General features: G+C 35.9%; 1 protein-coding gene across 14 annotated transcripts in view; it reads right to left on the reverse strand.

The window, feature by feature from the left end:
* Nucleotides 1-27,119, reverse strand: part of LOC106065015 (transformation/transcription domain-associated protein-like) — a 64,039-nt gene that overhangs the window by 25,590 nt on the left and 11,330 nt on the right. For 13 of the 14 annotated variants that reach the window (XM_056018397.1, XM_056018392.1, XM_056018395.1 and 10 more), the window contains exons 20-59: nucleotides 26,939-26,977; nucleotides 26,088-26,184; nucleotides 24,554-24,648; nucleotides 23,409-23,574; nucleotides 23,078-23,244; nucleotides 22,318-22,407; nucleotides 19,496-19,606; nucleotides 18,726-18,815; nucleotides 17,855-18,006; nucleotides 17,667-17,767; nucleotides 17,365-17,460; nucleotides 16,082-16,257; nucleotides 15,090-15,175; nucleotides 14,856-14,967; nucleotides 14,144-14,329; nucleotides 13,081-13,230; nucleotides 12,393-12,479; nucleotides 12,166-12,262; nucleotides 11,318-11,439; nucleotides 10,998-11,168; nucleotides 10,762-10,845; nucleotides 10,550-10,669; nucleotides 10,042-10,161; nucleotides 9,757-9,849; nucleotides 9,510-9,635; nucleotides 9,336-9,395; nucleotides 9,178-9,245; nucleotides 8,908-9,019; nucleotides 8,680-8,769; nucleotides 7,955-8,202; nucleotides 7,709-7,862; nucleotides 7,495-7,602; nucleotides 7,303-7,376; nucleotides 6,542-6,641; nucleotides 4,645-4,749; nucleotides 3,664-3,792; nucleotides 3,306-3,389; nucleotides 2,755-2,982; nucleotides 1,435-1,667; nucleotides 349-551 (exon numbers count right to left, since the gene is read on the reverse strand). In XM_056018397.1, the coding sequence (XP_055874372.1) occupies nucleotides 349-551; nucleotides 1,435-1,667; nucleotides 2,755-2,982; nucleotides 3,306-3,389; nucleotides 3,664-3,792; nucleotides 4,645-4,749; nucleotides 6,542-6,641; nucleotides 7,303-7,376; nucleotides 7,495-7,602; nucleotides 7,709-7,862; nucleotides 7,955-8,202; nucleotides 8,680-8,769; nucleotides 8,908-9,019; nucleotides 9,178-9,245; nucleotides 9,336-9,395; nucleotides 9,510-9,635; nucleotides 9,757-9,849; nucleotides 10,042-10,161; nucleotides 10,550-10,669; nucleotides 10,762-10,845; nucleotides 10,998-11,168; nucleotides 11,318-11,439; nucleotides 12,166-12,262; nucleotides 12,393-12,479; nucleotides 13,081-13,230; nucleotides 14,144-14,329; nucleotides 14,856-14,967; nucleotides 15,090-15,175; nucleotides 16,082-16,257; nucleotides 17,365-17,460; nucleotides 17,667-17,767; nucleotides 17,855-18,006; nucleotides 18,726-18,815; nucleotides 19,496-19,606; nucleotides 22,318-22,407; nucleotides 23,078-23,244; nucleotides 23,409-23,574; nucleotides 24,554-24,648; nucleotides 26,088-26,184; nucleotides 26,939-26,977 (4,930 nt within the window). The remainder of the gene's footprint in view (nucleotides 1-348; nucleotides 552-1,434; nucleotides 1,668-2,754; nucleotides 2,983-3,305; nucleotides 3,390-3,663; nucleotides 3,793-4,644; nucleotides 4,750-6,541; nucleotides 6,642-7,302; nucleotides 7,377-7,494; nucleotides 7,603-7,708; nucleotides 7,863-7,954; nucleotides 8,203-8,679; nucleotides 8,770-8,907; nucleotides 9,020-9,177; nucleotides 9,246-9,335; nucleotides 9,396-9,509; nucleotides 9,636-9,756; nucleotides 9,850-10,041; nucleotides 10,162-10,549; nucleotides 10,670-10,761; nucleotides 10,846-10,997; nucleotides 11,169-11,317; nucleotides 11,440-12,165; nucleotides 12,263-12,392; nucleotides 12,480-13,080; nucleotides 13,231-14,143; nucleotides 14,330-14,855; nucleotides 14,968-15,089; nucleotides 15,176-16,081; nucleotides 16,258-17,364; nucleotides 17,461-17,666; nucleotides 17,768-17,854; nucleotides 18,007-18,725; nucleotides 18,816-19,495; nucleotides 19,607-22,317; nucleotides 22,408-23,077; nucleotides 23,245-23,408; nucleotides 23,575-24,553; nucleotides 24,649-26,087; nucleotides 26,185-26,938; nucleotides 26,978-27,119) is intronic. The other variant, XM_056018396.1, reaches the window with a different exon arrangement.

Consider the following 27,119-nt stretch of genomic DNA (forward strand, 5'->3'; position numbering starts at 1 on the left):
AAAAAGGAGACAGGAAATCTTACTGGGCTGAAATAAAAAGATTGAAAATTGGAAAGGTGATGGATGGTCCAGCACCATGATAGACTAACAGTGCTGATTTTTCATGTGAAATACTTCAGAAACGAAGACAACGACTTATTATTAAGGTTTACAATTTGTTCAACTCCAAAAGTAGAATAACTTGATTATCAGACATGTTTTAGGGTAAAGACAAGACATCGATGGTTGTGCTAGTCAAGTAACAAGCTTTTGTATTTGCCACCTTGATAGATGAACTATGCGCCGGGTGTCCTACAAAGATTACTCTCAAAAACTTAAATCTACTAAACACTAGATTCCGTTAACTACCTTTGTCAGTCTCTGCAACAGCAGTCTGACCGGGTGTCCTGTTCGCTGGGTTAGGCTCCTGACTTTTCAAGTGCTCGCTGGTCATCTTGGTAAGAACCTTCATGAAGATGGTGATCAGCCTGTCTATGTAGCACTGGTTATTCTCACATGCTGACTTCAGGATCATCAAAGTGCTGAATAGAGACGGACTGCCACCGTTGTTTCTAAACAAAACCAGAAAAATTATTACGCAAAATTTCAAAAAATTAATTCAATTTTAAACAAATTCTATAGTTGACATCTCTAATAAATCATTATTTTTGTGATTTTGTTTGTAAAATGTTTTACATAATTCGGATGTTCCTTCAGAGTTGAGGATAGTTTACTTCCTAGTCCAAACCTCCCGCAGGACGACGGGGGATGGGAGCGGGCAGGGTTTGAACCCTCGACCGTTGATAAATCCGAACGACAGTCCAGCGCGCAAACCGCACGACCAGGCAGCCATTTGAGACGTTCTACCAACATCAAAAAGGCCAAATGAGCCTGAGGAGAATCTGCCAACTAAACAATTTAGACTAAATTAATATGAAATGAATTCATCTGATTACTATAATTTTTTACACGGGAAAGCTTAGCAATCTTTTTGGGTATAAAGAAATATTTTTTTTATATGAAAATTATTATAATTATTTTAGCTTTTATATAGCGCTGCTTTCATGCTTATAGCATGCTCAAAGCTCTATGGTCCAATCTCATTTGTGGACCATTGGGAGGGAAGATTTTTCTAATCAGTAAAGACAACTCTGCTCGAGTCGGTTGTTGAACCTCGATCCCCTTTCATAGGTAACCAAGACGACCACGCATATAGCTTAAATAAATTTTTACTTAATTATTATTAGCCTTTATTATTACACTCTATAACTTTGGTATTCATCCAATGATTCCATACAAGGGACTGAACAGGGAAAAATAAAGTGCTGCATACTTAATGCCAATGCACTAGCAGCTCTAGTCAGAACAAACAATACTTTAAAAAAACAATATCTAGAGATGTTAAGCCTGTAGTCCAAGATAGTTCCAATATTTACAGAATAAATGTTGACCTACTTGTCATAGTTGGTTAGACCCTCGTAGATGAGTTTGCTGACACACGCGTACAGGGCTTCCAGCTCCTCGTACTTGGAGGCCACAGAACAATTGGCCGATTCGGTTGGGAAGATACTCATCAGGCTCATCAGCAGCTTGTGGACAGCCCGAATGACTTTAGTGTTGTTACAGTTCATGCAGATGGAGATCCCTCGCTGGAGAGGCTTGAAGCTGGACAAGATCATCTCTTTCTTCTAAAACATTCGACCCAAAACAGAAACAGGAAAATAAAACAGCCCTTAAACTGCTTAAATCAACTAAATCAGGGGTTCTCAACTTGTGGGTCACGACCCCTTTGGGGGTCAATTAACGATTTGCCAGGGGTCGCCTAAGACCATAAAAAATATGGATTGTTATTGTCTATTCTTCTATTGCTGTAAGGGTGGGGGGCGCGGAAGAGTGGGGGGATTATAATAAGGGGTCGCCGAGCAAAAAAGGTTGAGAACCGCTGAACTAAATCATTGTGTTCATCGAACAGGAAACAAGGGACTTCTTAGCAAATAATATTTTAAACTCCATTCTGCACATGGAGAAACAAAGATTTGATCTAAATTGATGATTTTTTTTTATTCTTCAATGTCAGAATAACTTTGACTTGTTACTCATGGTTAGCATTCGGAGAGTAGTCTGAAACATTTTTTGTTTTGATCTACAGTTCAGTGCAGCAAGATCTGTAAGTTTGGTGTACTGTAGTCAAATACATCCAATATATTCCTTCAATGGGTGATTCACATAAAAGCAATGCTAATGTGTTTCTTGATCTATATCCCGATGATAACTGAAGCATTATGCTTGACACATTTATTATACATGGATCTTAAAATGAACTCATTAAAAGCGACTACAACAAGAGAAATGATTTATTATATATGTGAAAACAATGTTTACAGAAAAATTGAATATTTGTTCATAATACTTAAGCTTTACATAAAATAAAAAAATATATATTTCACAATATAACAGCATTCCTTCATGGAGATCCAAGAATTGAAATAGTGCAGCGGTTCTCAACCTTTTAAGCTCGGCGACCCTTTTTACAATCCCCCACTCTGCCGCGACCCCCCCCCCCCACCCCAAACACATACGACAATAGAAGAGAAGACAATAACAACCCATATTTTTGATGGTCTTAGGCGACCCCTGGATATTGGTCAATCGACCCCCAAGGGGGTTGCGACCCACAAGTTGAGAACCCCTGAAATAGTGCATTACAACTAATTATAAAGTTGTCAAGTGGAAGTGTAACCCAGACTCCTAGCCACCGGCAGACAAAACTCTTACCATTATTCCAATCAGAAACTCCAACAACTCCAGAGCCACAACTATGTTGCTGATGTTAGGCTGGGCACTCGTGGCGGTGCTCAGCAGCTTGTCAAAGAAGCTCAGCTTGAGGTCAACATTTGGCCAGACATCGGGTCTCAGGGTCAGTTTGAGAAGAGCCACACATCGCTTGGACAGCATTTCACCAGCAGACGTATGCCCGACAGCCCCACTGGCAGCTTCATTCACCTACACAGAGAAAAAAACTTTTTGAATACAATAGTGTTTAATTGAAGAAATAACATTTATGCAGATTTTTTTTTAGATAATTTTTATTGGTCCAATCAAATGGAAATTCAGTTTGACTACAATTGACCACCACACCGTAACTAATGTAACAATAACAATACAGATGCAAATGAACATTTGAACATGCTTATTTACAACATTTTTGTTTGTTCAAAGTGTTCAATTAAAGCATTTTATCTTTCAAAGCATTTAGTCAAACATGTCTATAAATAGATTTGGTTGACAGAGTGACACTGTAATCATTGCTGCTTAATAGAACTAACCTGACAGGCTATTCTCAACAAAAAGTTGGCAACACAATCACAATACTGCTTGTCTATTGGTTTATTAACATCTGATCGACCAGCCTAGGAGAATGACAGAGAAATATAAAGGTGATGCAACAAGTCTCTAACAGCTCACATTTTCATTAGTAGGTTTTATTTTTTAAACTGACTACTACACAAACCAAGCAATTGTTACTGGTAAAATACACTTTAAAGAAAATCTCTCCCCAAAGAGGTAGATTGCACATTCAAAATGGACTAATCACTTTACATCAATTATATAGCACAACAGCTTTTTTTCATGCAAAATACGATACCCATCTGGAGCCCTGATATAAACACAATGTAAACTTACAGCTCCAGCTACCTTGACCTTCTTGGGTTCCTGTGGAGAGTTGACAGAAGACAATGATCGTTTAATGGCCGCTGAAGGAGTGGCAGAGACACCGCCGGCAGCTGCAGTGGCACTGTCCGGGTTCGGAGACTTGAACATTTAGTTTTAAAAGAATAGACATCATCATCCAAACATGCATTTTAAAAATAACTAACTCTTTCTCTCCGTAATTATTTTCCTCGTTAGGAAAGAATGATTCATTTCGCTCATTTGTATTTGATTATATGATTAAACTTTATTTATTATTATAGCTTTTATATAGCGCTACTTTCATGCTTATAGCATGCTCAGAGCGCTTTGGTCCAATCTCAGTTGTGGACCAGTGGGGGGGAGTGAGTATCTAGGAGTTGGTTTTCCGTGCTGCCTTTAGGCACTCAGTAAACGCAACTCTTCCCGAGTCGGGTGTCAAACCTCGAGCCCCCTTCTAGGTAGCCAAGCAAAGCCAGGTTCAAGCGTACTTGGCCTCTCAACCACGCTTCAAATACATTTGTGTTTGTTATCAGAAAATGTTATATTTAGCATCAAATTATAGTTTAAAGTTTATAAATCCAAAAATCAATTTAGTTTAATGGGGTCAAATCAACGTAAGCATCGTCATTTAGGAGAGAAAGAGTTAATACATTTTATAAATGGACTGAAGATTAATTACAATTACAGATAATTAACAATAATCTCTATTTCAATTTTCTTGAAAAGGCGATTATTATTATTATTATGTATATTATCTTTAGGTAGACAAAGTCATTTATTTACATTTATGATATATGTGTAAAAAGTAAAGTTCCCCTTTCAGACCTTGCGATCTATAGGGCAGATTATGTAAAGGTCACCTGTTTCTGTATATGTATAATAGAAGAATTTAAAATGATTTACCATTAGCTTTCTATTTGTTTAGTGTTTAAAAATAGTTACTATCAAGAAATCAACTCCATTGCTTCCTACCTGTGGCTCCCCACTGGCTTCAAGATCTTCCTTGATCCTCATCAGTTCCCATTTAATAATGATGTCAGCCAGATCTACAGCCAACTTACGATGTTCTAAGCTGGCCTGGAGAATAAATAATTAAAGTAAAGTAAAGTTCCCCTTTCAGACCTTGTGGTCTATATGGCAGATGATGTAACGGTCATCTGATTCTGTGGCCTACGGTTAACGAGGGTGTCATGTGGCCAGCACAACGACCAACCGCCTTTACTTTTCCCCAACTAATGTCAGGCACCCATTAGAGCTGGGTGGACTCAGAGGCGCCCGAAGATCCCAAAAATAAAAATCCCAGTCTTCACCAGGATTCGAACTCGAGACCCCAGTTCAGAAGTCAAGCGCTTTACCACTCAGCCACCGCGCCTCCCTGGAGAATAAATAGGAGAGACTAATTGGCAAACACTGATAAAGCTCTACTCTACTTTAAATCGCTCAGTACGGGCATTACTCTCAGGAAGTAACTCCGCTAGCGCTGGCCAGTGGTGTTACTCTCAGCAAGTAACTTGGTATGCAACATTTATTTCACTATCATTATTATTCTTCTTCTTTTTTATTTTCCAGATGTGAGAGTGATTGTTCTTTGTTTCGGTTGTAAATTGGATGCAGGAACAGCATTGTGTTAGTAGTTCCTGTTTTTTAGTTTATTGCACAAGACCCAAAATAATATTTATAATATAATTTCTTAGTGCATTTTTTCATCTTTTATGAATTAAAAGTGACAAAATGTGTTTAGTTTTGTGATTTTTCAATATCTATGGATGAAATGCTTAATTAAAAGGTTAAATCTTTCAGTATATCAATTTTTAAAATTAATTTTTAATATATTTCCTTTTTATGAACTTAATTTTAAAAAACACACGTTCTTTAATTTATTTTATTTATCACACTTTTGTAGCCAATTCACTTTTCTTTAAAATAAAATAAAGTATGTTAGATGATGTAATAAAATAAAATGTTTGGGTAACTCTAACCCCACTTTGCACATTTTTGTTTGTCTTCAGAAAACTATTTTTTTTTGCTAAAAAAAAAAATGCACTGATAGAGTTAGAGGTTCATTTAAGATCCTGAAAATAAAAAATGAAGGCTTTGAATATTCTTGAATATAAATTTAAGATCCTGGGTCTAATTATCAATCAGTTCTAAAATTTGGATTCTCACAGGTTCTTTAACTGGCTTTACCAATGTGGGTTCTGACATCTGGTTGTCCAGGATAGTGCCAAGATAGGTTAAGGTTTCCCCCACTTCCAGCACCTTGCCTTGGGCTATAATGGTATTCATCAATACCCGCCTGAGGAATCTTCTTATGATCCACTGGCCAGACAAGATCTCAAATGAGAAACTGTGGCAAAGAACAAAGCAGCTAGTAGATATCCTTCAGAGACGCTGGAGATGGATAGGTTACATCCTCCGCAAGCCTGCATCCAACATAAAGCAACCTGGAACCCCCAAGGAATAGGGGACGACCCAGGAATACATGCACAGAGATTTGGAAGCAGATGGATAAGACATGGGTACAGTTGGAGAGACTCACCGAGAAATCTGGAGGAAGCCAAAATATTTTAGAAAAGGATAATCTACCTATCAACCTGTAACAGCAGATGACCCATAACCAATTACAGTTCCAACTTTTTAAAACGATTCATTTTGCACCATGTTTTGGTAATACCTTATATGCCTAGTAGAAAACATATTGACATTTTGGAAATCACCATTTTGACCTATTTAGAGTTAAAAATTATCCACAAGCTTATTAATTTCCTTAAAAAGAGTTAATTTCACCCTAATTAGTTCAATAGTCTATTTTTTGTTAAAACCCTTTTTAAGAACTAATGAGATGATAAACACTGACAGTTTCACTTACACTGAGGGAGAATCCCAAACGCTGCAATGAACTGACCATATGCTGCAACAGACTATGTCTGACTGGGTAGTACACCTTGTAATGTCTGACCACAAGCTGACTAAAACATTCAAGTAGCAAGAAATGAAAGATTAACAATAAGAACCAATGTTTCTGTAACATTCAGATATACATTTAAAGAGTTTGATAGCAACAAGAATTTTGATAATCTGATATGATAATTATTAAATACCTTTGTCTAAGTTGGATGCTACGTCACATATTGTGCTGTCAACATAATATGATGCTAAATCACATTTTGTCCTGTCAACTTAATATGATGCTAAGTAACTTATTATGCTATCAACTTAATATGATGCTAAGTCACATATTGTGCTGTCAACATAATATGATGCTAAATCACATTTTGTCCTGTCAACTAAATATGATGCTAAGTAACATTATGCTGTCAACTTAATATGAGGCTAAGTCACATATTGTGCTGTCAACTCAATATGATGCTAAGCCCCAAATTGTGCTGTCAACTCAATATGATGCTATCTACCATTGTCTAGTTAACTCACAAAGTGTATGTATAAAGAAAATGATGAACTATTACTGAGTGCCTAAAGGCAGCACGAAAAACCTTCACCAAGATACCCCCCCCCCACACACACACACACACACTGGTCCACAAAAAGAGACTGAACCACAGAACGCTGAGCATGTTATAAGCATGAAAGTTGCTCTAGATAAAAGCAATTAAAAAAAAAAAAACTTACAGTATATGAACCAGCTGATTGACACTGTGGCCTTCTTCCACAATGATCTTCTTTGTCCAGTGAGTCAGCATGCCCTGGGAATAGTCACAGGAAGTAAACATTAGTAGACTATGACTTTTGACCATGCAGAGACATTGTATATTATACTAAGTACTCTTACAGCTGCGTTACGAGAAACACAAAACTCCTTACATTTCCATCTTCCATGCGACTGGGCATAGCAGGCGTCAGGTATTCCAGAGATTGTCTGACAACCATCTTGGCCTCGTTGGCATGTGCTTTGAGTAAACTGTGGAACACCTGAGTCACAAGAAGCCAAACAATTTAAAATACGACAAAAATAAATATTCTAGGGGTTTGTTTTTTTTATAAAAGAGAGAAAATTTATGTTGTTTTTTTTACTTGCCTGCAAGACTATTCTTTTGTGAATTGCAAATTTGGCAATAATATGAGCCAGAAGAAGATGCCCATGATATTTGGTTGCTGGGTCCACACAATTTTTAGAAACAAGACAAGGCCAGGCAAAGGTCATTAATCTGCGCAGTTTGTTACCTTGTTTCCTGAAACAAACAAAAAAATTTTTTAATTTATATTTCTGGCCATTTTGTCCAGTTTATCTTGAAACATAGAGATGAAAAGCTCTAGCACTGACTTGTTTGCAGCATCATGGATGTGGGAGGAGGCTTGCTCCACCAACAGGGATGAGAACTGGAGCAGGAGGATTCTGACAGCGTCGGAGGTGCCAAAAGGGTTCTCTGGATCAATAATCCTGTTGATGAAGACACTGATGACGTTGTCCTCGTTGTCCTGGTCAGGGGCTGGGGGCCCACCAATCAGCTTATCCCCTTCTCCTTTCTCAAAGGAGTTGTAGAAACAAGGAATTAAAATGTACTGCAAGATCTTTGAACAAAAACAAAAAAAAGATTTATTAGAATATTTTTAAAACATGGTAAAGTTATAAAAAGTGTATCAATATGAACAATTTTAGACAAGATGAAAATGATAAAGAATTATAAGTCAAAATAATGACAGATAAAGATTTATTATCAAAGCAATAATGATAAAAGATTTATAAAGTTAAAAATCTTAAATAAGATTTATCAACATCAAAGATATTTCTTCACTAAAATATCTTTTCTAGATACACCGACTGATCTTTAGCAACTCAGCTTTTAAACAATATAAAATTAATTTTTTGCTTTCCTGTCTGAAGTTTCATTTGCCTTCAATCCTGCTTGCACATTTTTATATCAAGTCAAATATTTGAGTAAGGAAAAAAACAACAACAGCACACCATAATCTTTTGTTGATCATTTTACATTATAAAAAAATTGCACTTTTTAAAAAAGTGATAAATACACACAACTGTTTACAGACCTTTGCTTTGAGCTCTTGTGGCCAGGTTGGATCATGAAATATGGACACAAACTTGAAAAATGCTTTTCTCTTCCAGTCTGCAGTGTAAGCCTAATCAGACAAATACATTTGTTACTAAATTAATACAAGACTAAATTAAAAAATAAACATTCTAATTAAAGTATAACATTGCCTTGTCACCATGAGTTGAGTCATGGTTAGAATGAAACTCTTTAATTAGATACTGACCTTTGCAACTGTTTCATCTAGAAAATCTTTGACAAACTGAAACTGTGGTATGAAGCGGTGAATGAAGCAGCGCAGGATGTGAAACAGAAGCTCACAGTCGTCAGTGTGGTGCCTGAGGAAACAAGAAATGTTAATTCACCTCCCACTTTGGGAGAACCACCACCAGAACTAAAATTTACTACAACCAAATTTAAATCAGAATCAGAGCTAAACTATAAATTACTTGAAACAGTTCAAACATTTCAGAATCAGAGCTTAACTAGAACTTACTTGAAATAGTTCACTAAACATTTCAGTATCAGAGCTGGTTCTTTCCAATAGATGTAATCAAGTTCATCCTAAATAAGATGATAATGAACAAAACGAATCAGTGACAATGAATGATTAGTTCAGTGCTCTATTGTAGATTGTAATGTGACTGAACTTACCACAGCTTTGTGCCTCTCTAGGAAGCTGTCAGAAACCCATATGGACAAAAGTAATGATCTCTGAAATATTGGAGTAAAAACAAAAACATTACAAGTACTGCCTCAGTGAACATTCCTTATGTATAATCTGCATAAAATTGTTAAAAACAGTTACAGAAGGAGAAACCTGCTCACCATCTGAGGCTGCTGAGGTAGCCACGTTTCATCAAACCTGACCAACAAAGCCACAAGTCTGACAGCTCTGTACTGGACTTCAGATTTCACTGGAGCTGGACTAGCAATGGGACTTGCAGGAGCAGTCTGGTGAATCAATGTGTCAATGTGAACAAAGTTGCATTTGTCAATATATTAATGTAGTATAAAGATAATAGCTAACACATACAAACATAGCAATCCCATTTCTAACTAAATGTTCGACTACCTGAAGTTGACCAGACAACATGTTAGCCAAGCGGTTAGGATTGGCTCGTAAAGCTTCACAGAATTTACCACCGTCTTTATGATGTAACAAAAACTGAAAATAAAAAGTATCACTCAATAAGAATCATCACAAACTGACATGTCAAAAAAAAAACAAACAACGAAATAACAAAGCGGAAGTAAAGAATGAACTATTCTTTGAGTATCAGTGAATATTTCAACAGTTCACATGGCATAACTTAACATTTGACACGCAATGCTTTAAACAAACCAAATCAAGTCTCACCTCAAAGTATCTAAACCACTGCTGATCTTTCAAAGCTGTTTCAGTGAGAAACATATCCACAACCTGTGCTGGGTACTTCAGTTGAAACTTCAAGAGGGGCTCACGAAATGGACTACTAGCCTATATACATAGAAATAATATAAATTGCACAGCAGTGCCTCCTAGAATCAAGAGAGTCCACTAAATGGACCACTAGCCTATATACATTGAAATAATATAAAATGCACTACAAATAGAAATATTTTACTAATAAAAACTATGCTATCAAAGTATAGATTTTTCACAATTAAAAAAACAACACTTGTATGTATAATTTGACAGTGTAAATAAATAAGGACTGTCTTTCAGACTTATCCATGGTCCCAGGTTCAAACCCTGCCCGCTTCCATCCCCTGTTGACCTGCGGGAGGTTTGGACTAGGAAGAAAATTTATTTTCAACTCTGAAGGAACATCCGAAAATGTAAAACATCTTACAAACAAACATATGCAACCTTTAATTAAACATACCTCCATCAGTAAAGCTCTTTCCCCAACTAAAGAGAGACTTGTTAAAGGCTCTATGAAGTTTTTACTGGCAGCAGGAATTAAATGAAACATGTTGATGATGGCTGCACACAGCTGAACCTCCTAAAAAAGGGAATACAAACATGCACATCAATCATTAACAATAAGCACAAAGTAGATAAACTCAAGGATATCCAATGCTCTACAGTACTTACAGTGGACAGCACTTGGCCAGCAGGTCTTGGCTGACCAGATTTTTGGTTGGTATGGGCGGTCTCAATCCATTTCTTCAGATGATTCTAGACAATGAAAGACAAAATTAGTATTGAAAAAGTCTTGCACATAAGACTGTTTTGTAGTGCAATTTATGAATGGGATTAAGAGATATAAAGTCGGTATTGAGTGTATTTCAAATAGGGACCACAAGTAAACTTCAGTATGATCAACTTACCTGCATAGATTCACATAATTTCTCATTGAAACTGTTTGGGAAAAGTTGAACTAAAGATGACAGTCTCTTGATGATGCTGAGTGTCAGACTGCGGAAGTCGCTGAGGTATGACAACAATGGGCGCATGGCAGTGTAAGCCATCTCGACATCTATGGCACAACCTTGCATGAACTAGGTATAAAATAACAATAATCCTATGACATATGTTTGAGATGAGCGCGACACAGTATTTACACCAAACAACTGCGCTTCCTTAAATTACAGTATGTGAAAATAAAAATATGAAATGGAGCTTAAAAGAAACAATTTCCTGAGCTCACCATTTTCATTGATTCATGAGCTGTTTCCTGTATCTCAGAGTTAGAGCTGTTGAGAGCCTTGTACAAAGTCTGGAAGATTTTCTCCTTCTTGTTCAGCACAAGATTACATGCTGCCAAAGCCTCTGTGAAAGATGCATACATATTTATTTATACTTGGAACAGTTACCATCTTCTAACAAGCGAGTCCCCAGGTGGCAGACAAGGGAAAAACCCTTACATATAAGGGTTAGCTGTCATTATCAAATATACTGTTGCGGACCAACTTGTTTGCAGTCATGGAGGATGAGGTGGGGTATTCCAGTGGTTAGGATATTCACTTAAAACATCTAAAAAGTCCAGGGAAATTATGGCAAAAAGCAAGTATAAGGCCCTTAGACTCTAAGCCCGGGTATAAAAAACTCATTACACTAGGGATAGGAACTCATCTAGGAGAGACAACTCCACAATTAAACAATTGCTGCCTTGCTGCTGATCTTGGCTGATCAAAGGCTACAGGAGCATACCCAGAAAGAAAAACAGGCTGAAGCATTTCATTTCCTAGAGGTAACACAAAGAACGTAGCTCTACCACAGTGGCAATAGAATCTCTCCCCTCCCACCTAAAAAAACAATTTAATTGAGCTTCATGGTCAATTGTGCTCCAACAAAGTGAACTGACCACATTGTCTTAAGCTCATATGAATGTTAGCCGGAAGCAATGATGGGTATTGAAAAAAAAAAAATAATAATTATAGAAACACAGTTAAGTTCTCTTTCCTGTTAAATAGAAACATGACTATAAAACAAAACTAAATCTAAAAGGTCCAAAGAATGTCAAACAATTAAAAACCTGATCTAACCACTACTCACTTAGGGCACTTTTCTTGAGTGGCACCAGATTGGTGATGTTCTTGTAACAAGCTTGTTTCATCAGTACATTCTCCTCCACATCACACATGTGAAATACCTACAGCAACATGAGAATTTATGCAAAGTTTTACAAGCCAGTTTATGTTGATAGTGGAGTAATATAATTAATAATGACAATCTAAGTGAAAGAAAAGCGATAGTAAAATCTAAGCAATACATCTAATTACCTCATTGAAGAAGACAGTATGTTCCACTTGATTGGCATCAAAGTTAAACAGCCTGGGCTCTAAGGTAACACAGAATGTATAGCCTTCCTGTTGACAACAGAGAACTATTGTTATAGCAAAAAAGGGGTCAGCACTTAGATGGACGTGTCATGCTTGGCTTCATTGTTTTGTTTACTTACTGGTGTTTTTAAGGGAGAAATTCAAACTAGAGTTGGGTTTTCTTTTTTCAATTGTTTTACTTGATTTTTTTTTTTTCGATTGTTTATGTATAGCGCATATATTATGATATAGCTTGCTCAGTGTGCTATGGTCCTATCTCTTTTGTGGACCTGCGACGGAAGTGGCATTTGGGAGAAGGTTTTAGGTGCTCAGCAAACACAACTCAGCTCGAATTGAGATTCAAACTCAAACCCCCTTGTAAAAAAAGCCAAGATCAGCCACACATTCCATAGCATAGTACCATTTGGTCCTTTTGTAAGAAATTGGATTTTTGGCACATCTGCACAATTCAGGCCATGATGTGCCCATATTTGGGCCAAGTTGGAATTCGAAATATTTTATATTGAGAAATGTAATGTTGACTTCCATAAGTTCTATCTAATAAGACTCATCATAAGTTTTATCAAACAAGTCTCATCATAAGTTCTATCTAATAAAACTCAGCATAAGTTCCCATTAAAAGACTGACCATAAGTCCTATCTGAGAGACCAATGCAATGTTCCGCAGCAAATGTTTTTTGGGTGGTATCATGTCTGCCAGAAGTTCTTTGTGAGGCTCCATGATCTCAGTGACAGTCTTCTTGGTGACTTCAGACAAAATCTTCAATGACTTCATGCACTGTTTGATATACACATTATACAAATTATTGTAACAGATACAGAACAATTTATGACTAAACTAAAGCCAAATTATGTTGTATCATTACCCTTAAACACGTCAAAACAGTTCTTTCAATATAGTATTTTTAATGGAATTATAATTATTTCCATTTTAACTTTTACAGTCAATGATAAGTGGCAACAATATTCAAGGCAAAAAGATCATAACAAGCAGCTATTACTAACCTACAAATTCCTACTTAGCTGCTGCCTGACTAGAGTATTGGATAAGCCTACAACTTCCTAGCTGCCTGACTAGAGTAATGGATTAACCTACACCTTCCTAGCTGCCTGACTAGAGAATTGGATTAACCTACAACTTCCTAGCTGCCTGACTAGAGAATTGGATTAGCCTACAACTTCCTACTCACCTGCTGCCTGACAAGAGTATTGGATTAACCTACAACTTCCTAGCTGCCTGACTGGAGTATTGGATTAACCTTCAACTTCCTAGCTGCCTGACTAGAGTATTGGATTAGCCTACAACTTCCTAGCTGCCTGACTAGAGTATTGGATTAGCCTACAACTTCCTAGCTGCCTGACTAGAGTATTGGATTAACCTACAACTTCCTAGCTGCCTGACTAGAGTATTGGATTAGCCTACAACTTCCTAGTTGCCTGACTAGAGTAATGGATTAACCTACAACTTCCTAGTTGCCTGACTAGAGTAATGGATTAACCTACAACTTCCTAGCTGCCTGACTAGAGTATTGGATTAACCTACAACTTCCTACTCACCTGCTGCCTGACAAGAGTATTGGATTAGCCTACAACTTCCTACTTAGCAGCTGCCTGACTAGAGAATTGGATTAGCCTACAACTTCCTAGCTGCCTGACTAGAGTATTGGATTAACCTACAACTTCCTACTCACCTGCTGCCTGACTAGAGTATTGGACGTTGTAATCTGTGGAATCAGTTTCTGTGCAACATCATGCAATGATTTTTTCTGGGCAGCAATCAACTCTTCAGTTGCCTCGTCCCCTTCCAGTGGTCTAGCACACAGTCTGAGCATCTCCTCAATGCACTTCTGAGCCAACTCCACAGCGCCACTGGACACCTGGAACACAAGACAAAGTTTTGGTCAAAGCAAAATGCTCAAAACAGTCTTCCTTTTCACCATTTCATTCCTTCGCTGTTTCAAGACCAAAATAAACATTTTTATGAAAATCATTGACTATTTCAAGACAAACATAAACATTATTTTCAAACTTATTTACAATTTCAAGACCAAAATAAACAATTTTTTGAAACTCATTTACAATTTCAAGACCAAAATAAACATTTTTTTGAAACTCATTTACAATTTCAAGACCAAAATAAACATTTTTTTGAAACTCATTTACAATTTCAGGACTAAAATAAACATTTTTTGGAAAGTCATTTACAATTCCAGGACCAAAAAAAACACATTTTTTTTTTTAAACTCTGACTATTTCAAGACCAAAATAAAATATTGTTTTAGTAACTCATTAACTATTCCAGGACCAAAATGAAAATATTTTCTGACATTGTGCAAAACCTAAGTGAAGCTTGTGTGTTTCTTTAACAGAAAGGCTCAGATGTAGGAAATTAGGTTTTCTTACCTCGGATGTTAGGTCATTAATGACAAATAGTAAAGCCTTAAGGAATGTGTACTGATGCTCCAACACCCATTTAAAACTCATTCTGTCATACAACGATTTGATGGCTAAACATCTGGGGAAGAAATAGTGATTTGTACACACTTCAGATGGCAAACACAATACTAGGCAACATTTAGGACTTGTGCTAAATTTAGTCATTTGATTTTAGTTTATGAAAGTAACACTAAGACTTACCCTCCATATTTAGAGTACCAAGCTCTGTTGTAACACAAGTCACACATTTTCTCAGCAACATATTCAAATAAAGGCAACTGGCAGGCCTACAACATAACAATGTAGAGAAGATTAAATAAAGCAGAAAAAAACAAAAACAAAGGGTGATAACTAAGTGTTAACATTTCAAAATTTCCTACTGGCTCTTTTGGGCATCTAATATTTCTAATCCTTCATTACTTACTCTATCTTTAGTTCCTAGAATGATGGTAGCTGTTCTGTGTGGCTCATTTGGGCATCTAATATTTCTAGTCCATTACTTACTCTATCTTTAGTCCCTAGAATGATGGTAGCTGTTCTGTGTGGCTCATTTGGGCATCTAATATTTCTAATCCTTCATTTCTTACTCTATCTTTAGTCCCTAGAATGATGGTAGCTATTCTCTGTGGCTCATTTGGGCATCTAATATTTCTAATCCTTCATTTCTTACTCTATCTTTAGTCCCTAGAATGATGGTAGCTATTCTGTGTGGCTCATTTGGGCATCTAATATTTCTAACCCTTCATTACTTTATCTTTAGTCCCTAGAATGATGGTAGCTATTCTGTGTGGCTCATTTGGGCATCTAATATTTCTAATCCTTCATTATTTACTCTATCTTTAGTCCCTAGAATGATGGTAGCTATTCTGTGTGGCTCATTTGGGCATCTAATATTTCTAATCCTTCATTGCTTACTCTTTCTTTAGTCCCTAGAATGATGGTAGCTGTTCTGTCTATCTATACCAGGGGTTCTCAACCTGTGGGTCGCGACCCCCATGGGGGTCGATTGACGATTTGCCAGGGGTCGCCTAAGACCATCGAAAATATGGATTGTTATTGTCTATTCTTCTATTGCTGTGTGGGTGGGGGTCGTGGCAGAGTGGGGGCTTGTAAAAAGGGGTCGCCGAGCATAAAAGGTTGAGAACCGCTGATCTATACAGAAAACCATTGCATTATAAATCTACATGACTTACCCTCTCTTTAGAGCCTAGTATGATAGTAGCTGTCTCTATAATGATGACCAGTGAAATGTTTCCAGGCTTACAAAGTTCCTTCTCCTCATGTCCCATGATAGTAGCAAGAGCATCCACCAATATCTGTGTGTCCATGCCTTGGAGTTTGGTTTGCTTGTCTCCCACTGGGAATGGACCTTCACAGACAAATATTCACATTTTGAAAACCCACAAAATGATTTGAAAAAAAAAATGTACGCAAAAAGTCAATTTCTATTAACAATGTATAACAAACTCATAGAAGCCTGTTATATATAATATTTAAAAACCTGATATCACAGGTTTTTTTTCCAAAAAGTTCACCAGCTCCTAATGTAAAGTGAAGTCTTTTTTTGCAAAATATAAGACATGTGACATTTCAATGTGACCTGTTTTAATGTTTTTGAAATTAAAAAAAAATATAAGATCAATTATTTTTAAAATACGTCAGAAGTGTAACTCTAAGATTAATAAGAACAGTTGAGAGATCCTATTTCCATACATTTATTCAATTCATTCCCGTTTTGTCTGCAACTATCAGAACATGTGAAAAAAAGGTGTTTTGTGGATTTGTGACTATTGCTTAGAAAAGTTGATCATTTATCTGTAACAGTAAATAAGTAGGTGTAGCTGCAACACTTTTAAAATGTCCATTGCCAAAATAACCATAGCAACAGAATGGTAATATTGAAGTGTAACGAGAGATTTACTCAGAAATAACTGACCATGGTCTTCCTAATGCACAACTGCATACATTTTGGCCGGATTCTCAAGTTTACATATTGTTTTTAATCAACTGAAAGAAAACATGATCAAGAAGTGTCTTGTTCTGACATCCCTAGGGAACATCACACACAAGTGCATTTGGAATATCTGATGCTTTCTGCAATACATTTTAATAACAAAGGTGCTCAATCATCTGGCATTTCTGTGTCAAGAAAAAAACTATTTCCTTTGAAACTTCTCATGTGACTAAAGAGATCATTCCTTGACACACAGCTGCCGCCAAGGTCGGGCATCTGTAATCACAAGAGGGTGTATCACTTTCACCCTTCTTTCTACTTCTGGTGCGTACACCATCTGCCATCCAGGACCCTTCCATTATGCTTGTTCTTCATCTGGATCTATTCAATGCCTCATTTTACCAACTGTTGGTGTCAATTTTGAAGATTTTCATGTCACATTTACAAACATCAGTATACCTTAAAAGTGGGTGGCCAGCAGCTCTCCTGCTTTTTATTACATCAAAAAATTGAGTCACTTACCACATTGTTGAGAGATAGTAATCAGAGTACAGTGTCGCACCATTGAGGCCATGAATTGGAGTGCAGTGGATCTCAGATCTTTAATTGCTGCTGCCACTGTGGAAAATAGAAATAAATTTTTTATTTCATTTGAATCATCGACTATTCCTCTTAAGAAGCATCTTTTATTCCAAGTAATAACCACAAAATTAATTTCGATTTCTAGCAAATATATTAACAATGCACACATAATGCCTTCATTTTCTGTCTGGTTAGTACTAATGTAAGTACTAGTACTATTGTAAGCAGAGATAAAAACTTACCAAACATTCCTGTTAACGCTTGTTCATGAACTTTACGAGAATAGGAATCTGGGTTTTTGTAGATCTGGGAATTCACTTGAACTATTTCATTGTCCTTAAAGCTAAAGGGAAAAAGATAGAACTATTTGTTTAACGGCACATTTGAAATACAAAGTAACACAATGCACAAGCCCGCTTGCTAAACTCACCTAGGGTGGGAGAACAGATTCGTCATTACGATTTTATCATCCTCCAGGTTCATCACAGATATCAGAAAGCATCTAATTAGGTCATAGGCCTGGCGACGGTTGTAGGACTCAATCATAGAATTCTTCAGAGTGATGACAGCAAATTCCACAGCCTAAAACAGTACCAACAGAATAAAACAATGACAGTCAATTTAAAAAAAAAAAAAAGAAGAGAGACCAAAAAACAGTAACAACAGAGTATTTAAAGAAATACCCTCAGACAGAGAAAGTCGCTCAAACCTTGCAGTCCATGGGGCAGATAATGTACAAAAAAAAAGAAATAAAGTTTCCTTTTCAGACCTTGAGATCTATGGGGCAGATGATGTAAAGGTCATCTGTTTCTGTGGCCCATGGTTTGAAGAGGCTATCATGTGGCCTCCACAGCGACCAACCGCCTTTACTTTTCCCCAACTAATGTCAGGTACCCATTAAAGCTGGGTGGACTCAGAGGTGCCCTAAAGATCCCAAAATTAAAAAGCACAGGGTTTGAACCTGGGACTCCTCTGTTCAGAGGCAAAGCTTTTTACCACCCAGCCACACTAATCTGATAGTTAATGAGGACGTCATGTGGCCAGCACTTTACCCAACTGCTTTTTTTTCTTCCCCAACTTTTGTCAAAAGAGTTATCCTAAAATTTTACCCTTTAAAAATACCACACATTATCAACATTTTGATCTTGTAGCTCCTCTGTTCAGAAGCTTAGGGGTTAAGCCCTTAGGCACCACACCCCATACCAGGAATGTATATTTGTCAAAATGTATTTAAAGTTAATACAACTCCAGTAAGCTATTAAAAAAAAATTTTATTTGCAAGTTCTACCGTGCAACCTTACCTTTTCAACTGGTAAAGAAATTGGAGTTTTACTTTCTTGGAATGTGATATTAATGCAAGGTCCTACAGTTTCTCTAGCATTGTACTGCAACTGAAACATGTAATACAACTTGTCATGTCCAGATTCCAAACACTCAGAACTACTGTAACTTTTAACCATATCACACCAGAACACTTCTATAAGGCAATTAAGGAGCATTAGTAGTACTAAATCCCAATGCACAATTTTTTCGTATTCCGAGCAGTATAATATTCAATAATTATCATATGATGATCCAAATTATTGTCTTGGAAAGAAAGACTTCAAAAAAACAACAACAATAAAACCAATGGTTGTAAAAGACATGTTTTGATTAGTAGTTTGAAAAAAACAAAAATTGCTAGGTATACATTCATTTCACAAGCTTGGCATTAAAAATCTTGGTAATGCAGTTAGAATGTTTGACTTTGATTGCCTATACAATTTGTCAATACAAATGCCATTACTGAAATATAATTTTTTTTTATTCAACTGCTGCATTATGGGTAGTATTTATACAATTGCCCATGACTTCCCACAGCTTACACAAATGGTTATTAATTGACACAAACTTGAACATATTCATGTAAAGTTGGGCCACTAAAAAGTAGAATCTATTTCACATAGATATTGACTGAAAAATATTTTATATCAAAGCGGACAACCTAATTCTGTAATCTTCAAAACATCCACCAAATATCTAATGTCTTTGAAGCATAAAATAACAATGTGTAGCTACTATCTGAACATACCATCTGCGGCTCTCTCAACATCTTTCTGTTGCCGCCACCAAACTTGCCGAGCACCCTGAAAGCAGTAGCAGCTGTTGCATCTTGGGGATTCTTTAATGTCCTCCATAGAGCCTGATAGAAACAATGTCAATGTAGACAAGAAAGAGAGTCAAGACATCAGGAGACTGTCTCAAACAGTCTCTGTCAAATGCATGTATCAACATTTAATAGTATTTCATTGAGGCTTGCCTACTTTGTAAAATAAATTTTTAAAGCTATTTTAAGCATTAATTTGCAGGAATGTTTTAGTTGTTTTTTTGACTGCAGTTCATACTAAAATTTAGTAAACTCCCAGAAGAATTAAGTTTATGGCCTAGTTCTCATAACACTTTTATGGATTGCTCCAATAATTAGAATTAAGAGTTCAACATACAAATTTCGATTTTTTAAAAAGTTAATTTATAAAAATGCGTCACACTTTTTAGCTCAGGAATCCCTAAAATCAATATTGTATGAATAATCATGTCAGAAATAAACTTGTTAGGCTAATTCTCTTTTTTATACTCTGACAGCCTGTCAAGTTGTTATTTAAACTAGATAATTATTTTAGTAGGTCTAAATTTGATTTGTTGACTTGTATGCTTAGTGCAAGGTTAACAACATGTTGACAGACTTAAAAGTTAGATGTTAAGAAACAGTAACATTTTTTTTAAACTTGACTAAAGATTAGTTAATATTAGTGAATAATAAAGAAGCAAAAGATTATGATAAAGTCATTTATGAAAGTCAATAATCAAAAAGCAAACATGTTCTCAGGTTTGATCATGATCATGCTTTTACATTAGCTATTAATGAAAATTAATGATTTTGTCTAAGTTTAAATATTTTATTCTTGTTTTTTGTTAATTTTTTAAAACAAATAATTTTTTTAAGCTAATTAATTTTTTTAAAATTAATGTCCAATTTGTTTTCTTTTAATGGTATACTGTGTTAATTTTATTTATTAAAAGAGAGATACTACCACAAATAATTTGGGCCAGGTCACAATCATTTTATTGATTTCAATGACTTTTTTTCTTTTCTAAAAAAATAAAACACTTGCAGCTTGACATACCAATACAACGCTAACACCATTTGTTGAAGTTTACAATTTTTAGCTTGCATTGGAACTGTTTTGTCAATATCATTTCTATACAATATTACGCTGTTTTGGGTGCCATCAGTGAACAAGCACAATTTTTTTTTCTCAAGCTTTAACAATGATGAAGTGAAATTAATATTATATTAAATGCTCAGTAAGTTGGCATGTATTTAAATGACAATGCAAAAGTCTTCAGCATACATGGCTCAGTTCCTAGGGCAAGATGTTTTCACATCGAGCTAACGATCTGATTTAAGAGGCATAAGCGCTTTAGCGACATTATAATTAAAACTTGCTACTAATTATAACAATAACTTAGCAAGAGTTTCCAGTCAAGTGTTACACAGAGTTATGTGTCATTTTGGCACGCCATCTTGACAATGGCAGTGATTTTTTAAAAATCCATTTAATCCTGTCCAAAGACTAATGTACAGGGTAGGATCTATAAGCATCTACACACACACAAAAAAAAAGGAGAAAATATGCAAACTGAAAAACATGACTACAATCAAAATAAAATACAAACCATCAAAAAAAAAAAAACTAACCTAACAACAACTTTTGCTAAATGCAAAACCCAGAACAATTTTATAAAAAATTAAGTATAAAAAAAAAAAAACTAACAAAGGACAATAAGCAACAAAAATACAATATCTATAGAACAATTTCAAAGACAAAAAACGTATTCTGATAATGTAAGTAAAGTTCCTCTTTCAGAGCTTGTGGTCTATAAGGCAGATGATGTAAAGGTCATCTGATTCTGTGGCCTATGTTTAACAAGGGTGAGGCCAGCACAACAACCAACCGCCTTTACTTTTCCCCAACTAATGTCGGGTACCCATTAGAGCTGGGTTGACTCAGAGGCGCCCAAGGATCCCGAAATAAAAATCTCAGTCTTCACCAATATTCGAACCCGGGACCCCGGTTCAGAAGCCAAGCTATTTACCACTCAGCCACCGCGCCTCTTTTTCTGATAATGTAGTTATTGACAAAACTAAGTTCATACTAAGTTTGTCTTCACTAAAACTTGGACTTATGTCACCAATACTAAGTAAAATTAAGTCACTGGTCAATAAACCTAGGCCTTATGTTGCCAAATTAGAGCTTGCGTCAAAATAGGGGAGACAAACTGTCAACTGCACCAAAACATGTTTCCTTGGATGTTTGCTGCAATTATTATTGGTTTTGTCTTTTCTGCTTCCATAGCAAGCCCAATTTGCATAAGTCTAATCTCATACAAACACATGAGACGAGGGGTAGCAGGGAAAAGATTTCTGCGCTGCTTTAGGTACTCAACTCAGCCTCTACAAGCATTTGTCCACTGACAATGTCCAGTCATCTTAGTTTCCATTCTATTTAACTCTTTCTCTCCTAATTCACGATGCCAATGTTGATTTGATCCCCATTAAGCTAAATTGATTTTGGATTTACAAACTTTATTTGTTTTTGTGAAAAAAGAGCATGCATTCTCCTATAATTCAATACCAAATATAACATTTTCTGATAAAAAGCAAAAAAAAGTGATTGAAGTTTAATCACAAGTGGATGGTGAATTACAAATGGGCAAAATAAATAGCACTATTGAAAGGAGGAAAATTATTACGTAGGGAAAGAGTTAAACAAAAGTTTCAGTCAAATGGTTGTGCCAGTTGCTTGTCTTACTAAAGGTCTAAACTAGCAAGCCACACAGTGATCTCCTCACCTGCATCAACTCAGCTCTGACTGGTTGAATGTGGTCATACAGGAAGTCTGGCTGTAAGTTGTCCACACACAGCTCAAGTGTCCTTAAACCCTTCAGACAAAAGATTTAAACACATTTGATAAACCTCTTTTTCGACAATCAAAATAAAAATATGAAAAATTAATAAAAGTAACTTTTTTTTTTTCCAACACAAAATGAAATTATAATAATTATGTATAATTAAGTTATACATAAAACTTTTATTTAGTGGTATTTCTACACCTATAGGGTTGTGCAAGTAGGACACTGAACGCTGAGGCTGAAAGAAGAATTCAAGACTTTGAAAGTATCCGCTACAGATGAATGCTGGGTATCACTCTGGCAAAAAAGGAGAAACTCTTCAATATGGAGAAAAGAGACTAAAGCTGAGCTGGTTCGGTCATATTGTAAGACATGACTCAAATGTCAAAAGTCATCTTTCAAGGTACAGTGAAGGAAGCATGAAGAGAGCATTGTCCAAATAAAAGCTGGCTAGACAATGTAAAAGAATGGACAAGCCTGTTTCTTAATATCCTGCTAAGAACTGATTTGGTTATGTGAGCAGTCACTGTACTCCTACGACAAAAGTCAAGGGTCAGATGATGATATAAATTAGACACCCAGCTAAGAATTGACAACAACAATAGTAAATACTCCCATTAATTTTTTTCAATCTCTAGTTTGTTAGGTGTTTTTTTATTTTATTTTGCTTAGCATTGGCTATTAAAGAACTTGAACTGACCTGATTGATCAATGTTTGTGAACCATTCAGAGCAGAGACCAAAGGATCCATCAACATTGGCAAGTAGGGCAACAAAGAGCTCAAGCGAACAGGTACAGTCAGGCACAGCTCTACAAACAGATCCTTCATATGCTGCCGATGTAACCCACTCTGAAGACTATTTAAACCTACAAGAAAAATTGACTTCAAATTAGCACTGGCAACCTTAATTTTTAAACCTTCAAAGTATAAAATTAGAAGTCACTAGATGGCAGTAGCAATCTGTATCAACTACATCAGTATTTGTGTAAAAAGGGTAATATGACCAATATACTAAAACTAAGTTAAATACCTTGTAGCAGGTTTGGCAGTAAGGGAAGAAACTCCTGATAGAGCAAGTCATGGCTTCCTCCACCAATTGATCTAAACAGTGCTCTCAATAGCAAGAAGTAGTTGTATGGCTCATTGGCAGATAAAGCTAGCTCCATTGAACGGTTGACTATTGTGTGCAAATGAGGCTGAAATTTAAAAGTTCATTATTAATATTGCAACCCTGCATTGCACCAGTGCTTCTGGTGCTGACGAGCGCACTATTGAACAACCACAGGAAGACTGTAAGAGAGGAAAGAACAGTGTATCTAGCGATAGGGAAAGTTTAAATTGTTGGGACCTAAGGAGACATCTTTTGTGCTGCCTGAAGACTAATAGGGATCTGAATCGACGTTCAGGGAAGGCTGTCGTTGGTCCGTATTCAGGTTTGGTGGGGAAAGGATTGGTAGAATTTGACTCTTTGAATGTAGAAGACTGTCCTGGTGAATAAACAGGTAGAATTTGACTCTTTGAATGTAGAAGACTGTCCTGGTGAATAAACACACTTATTTATTTACTGTAGAACTTCGCCGAGTTGCCTGCCTTAGATTTACTAGAATATAAATAAATATGCCTACAATCCTTTTTATATTTAATACACAATAATGTTCATTAATTAAAAGGTCATGAGTGCTGGACTTAAAATAGATTATTGGGCCCTTTCAGACGTTATCTTATAGGGCAGATGATGTAAAGGACATCTGTTTCTATGGCCCATGGTTAGCGAGGGTGTCATGTGTCCAGCACAACTACCACCTTTACTTTCCTCCAACTAATATCAGGTACCCATTAGTTAGGTGGACTCAGAGGCGCCCAAAAATCCAGAAATTAAAAATCCAAGTCTTCATCAGGATTTGGACCTGGGACACCCAATTCGGAAGCCTGGCGCTTTACCGCTCAGCCGCCACTGGGGCTCATTGAAACCTACGTGGACTTCTAATGAATGTTAGCAACTGTATTAAAATTAGTGCAAAATGTGTCAAAGCAGGAAGAAAGACAAAAGGAGAAAAGATCTCATGTAAACCACAACAGTGAATGGGAGGCAGCTGGAGGAATGACAATTTCAAGACTTTACTTTCAAGACTTTAGCTTTAAGGCAGTTGGCGATATAACAATCAAACTACTTACTTTCAACATCTGTTCATTCTCCGCAGCAAACAAAGAGACGGAACCAAACACCATTTTGAACAGCTTTAAATACAAGTTGGAGCGCTCCATGTTGGCTAGCAGGGAAACAAAATGTTTATGACATACTGACTTTTTTAAGAGTTAAATTCTCTTTTAGAAAAATAAGAATTAAGCAAGTTTTTTTTCTATTGCTGATGTTACATTTACTGATATATTTACTTTTGTAAGACTCTAAAATTATTTGAATTGTATGGACAGATAGAAGGGTGGGCTATAAGCTTACAGACATCATATACAGAAACAGTTCAAATATTTATCTAGGAATCAGGATTATTTTGCTTATCTCAAAATTTCATCAATGGAACAATACCATGGTTTATACATCTTACAATTATTAAATTCCAGACTTTTTCCAGATTTAAAAAAAAATAATTCTAGACTCAAAAAAGACTATGATAATGGTACCAAATTATTAAAAAAAACAAATAATTTATATGATTAAAAAACATTACCCATTTTTTTTATCTACATAAAAGATTAATATTAACACTATATACAAATGACTAGGAACTCAACAGTTTAAAAGCTAATGAAGCTGTGTATTCTTTCTAGAACAATGAGTTAGCTAACTTTGCTTTTGCCTCATGGGGCATGTCATTAGATTTTGGTAAAAGCTTGACATTTTTGTCAAAGCTTGAAATTTCGTTAAGCTTCAGCTTCATCTGCATATTTCTCAGCTATTGAATGGCCTCGAAAATATGAAATGTGTATTGTTACACTGCTACGATTCCAGTAATATACATGAACATCTAGCTGCTTTGATAAAACATTAACTTGCCCACTGCAATCAAAGCAGCTAAGTGCATTATTGGAATGGCAGTAATTCAGTCCAGTATGGGACTATCCCAAATGCTGACATCTATGCTGCTTTCCTTAACAAGAAGGAAAAACCAGAAGCAACTACTGAGTCAGGAAACATTTTTTTTATACAGATCAGTACCACTGCTGCTACTGTTAAAAGAATGGTGCTTTTCCACCAAGTTCAGACACTGAAGCACTTTAGCAGTCAATACACCATCTTCATTAGCAAGAAGTGTTTTTTTAGCATATGTAGAAGTTGTGGATGAGCTGGCTGAAGAAAATGCATTGATTGTATTATACAAGATAGGTTTAAATTTGGTCCACAATTGGTAGAAAGTCTATATCCAACTTGTCTGAATCTATAAGGTGTATGCATATTCCTAAGACGCAAAATTTCACATAAACTAACAAGTTATAAGACCAATAGTAAGGCTGGAATGATCTTTGATAAAAAGATCAAATTAGCAACTCAAATAACATTTATGATATAAATAAATTTATATATATAACCTCTGTTAAAGAAACAAGAATTTATTTTCCCAGCTAAGCAAACAAATTAGCTCTCTCTCAACAGCTTGTATTGGATTCTATCTTCATTAGGAATACAACCAATAGTTAGACCTAGCTTGGTACCTTAAAAAATAAATTCAAATTAACTATGTAACCTGCTTACATCCCATCTCGTGGATCCTCTCAAGCAGGTATTCAACTAATATGGTGGCGAAGGTGGCCGACGTAGACATGTGAGCCAGGAATGAGTTGGCAACGATCTGAAAAAGACGTTAACACAATACAAACAAATCTATTTGACTATGCTAAGTGGCAAGAAGGCGCAAGCATGAGTATTATTGGCATGATTCAAACATGATTGCTTTCTTTCAAAGCACTTTTTTAAAAGCTCAATTCTATTTTGTATTATGTTGATACATAATATCTTCCACTGTCAGAGATGACAAAGGCTAAGAATCAATATACGACATTTTTAAAAAAAATCCATTGAAGTGAACAATAATTAAAGTCATATTTTCTTCTGCTCTGCTATCAAATTGTTTGCTAGTAGTTTAATCCTATATTTTAATTATATAATAAGTCCATGTTTTAAAAATAAAATTCAGGAGATTAGCAATAGGAAACAGTAACCAAGAGATCACGTAAATGTCATTCTATGGGACAATGTCAATTTCAGCTCCTCTCAAAGTTACATATTGAAAACAAAAAATGTGATACTAGTCAAAACAAAAGGAGCTTATAGCAAGCACAGTTGCTATGGCCCTATCTCTTTTGTGGGAGGGGGAGAGAGAGAGGAGGTGGGAGATACTTTGTAGAAGTTTTCCATGCTATCTTTAAGCACTCAGAAAAAGCACAATTTGTCTTAGAGTCCCCTTGTTAAGTAGCAATGCAGTTTTTTGCCACTCAGCTAAACGTCCCACCACATATTTGCTTTGCATTGCAAGAATTTCATTGATAAATGAATACATTTAACCAAAAAAAATATTCAAAACAAGTTTCACCCAAAATAAATACCTGAAGTGCAAAGTTGCCATGGATTCTGTCCACCATATACTGTAGAGATTCACACAAAAAAAATGATTTCATTAAAGTTAATATTTCAATCAAACTAAACTATGAATATAATATAATTACAAAAATCACCAGATATTGTACATTTAAGAAATAAATTAATAAACTAAATTTTTTGTAAGAA

This window comes from Biomphalaria glabrata, chromosome 1 (assembly GCF_947242115.1).
Source record: "Biomphalaria glabrata chromosome 1, xgBioGlab47.1, whole genome shotgun sequence".
In the NCBI taxonomy this organism is placed as follows: Eukaryota; Metazoa; Mollusca; class Gastropoda; family Planorbidae; genus Biomphalaria; species Biomphalaria glabrata.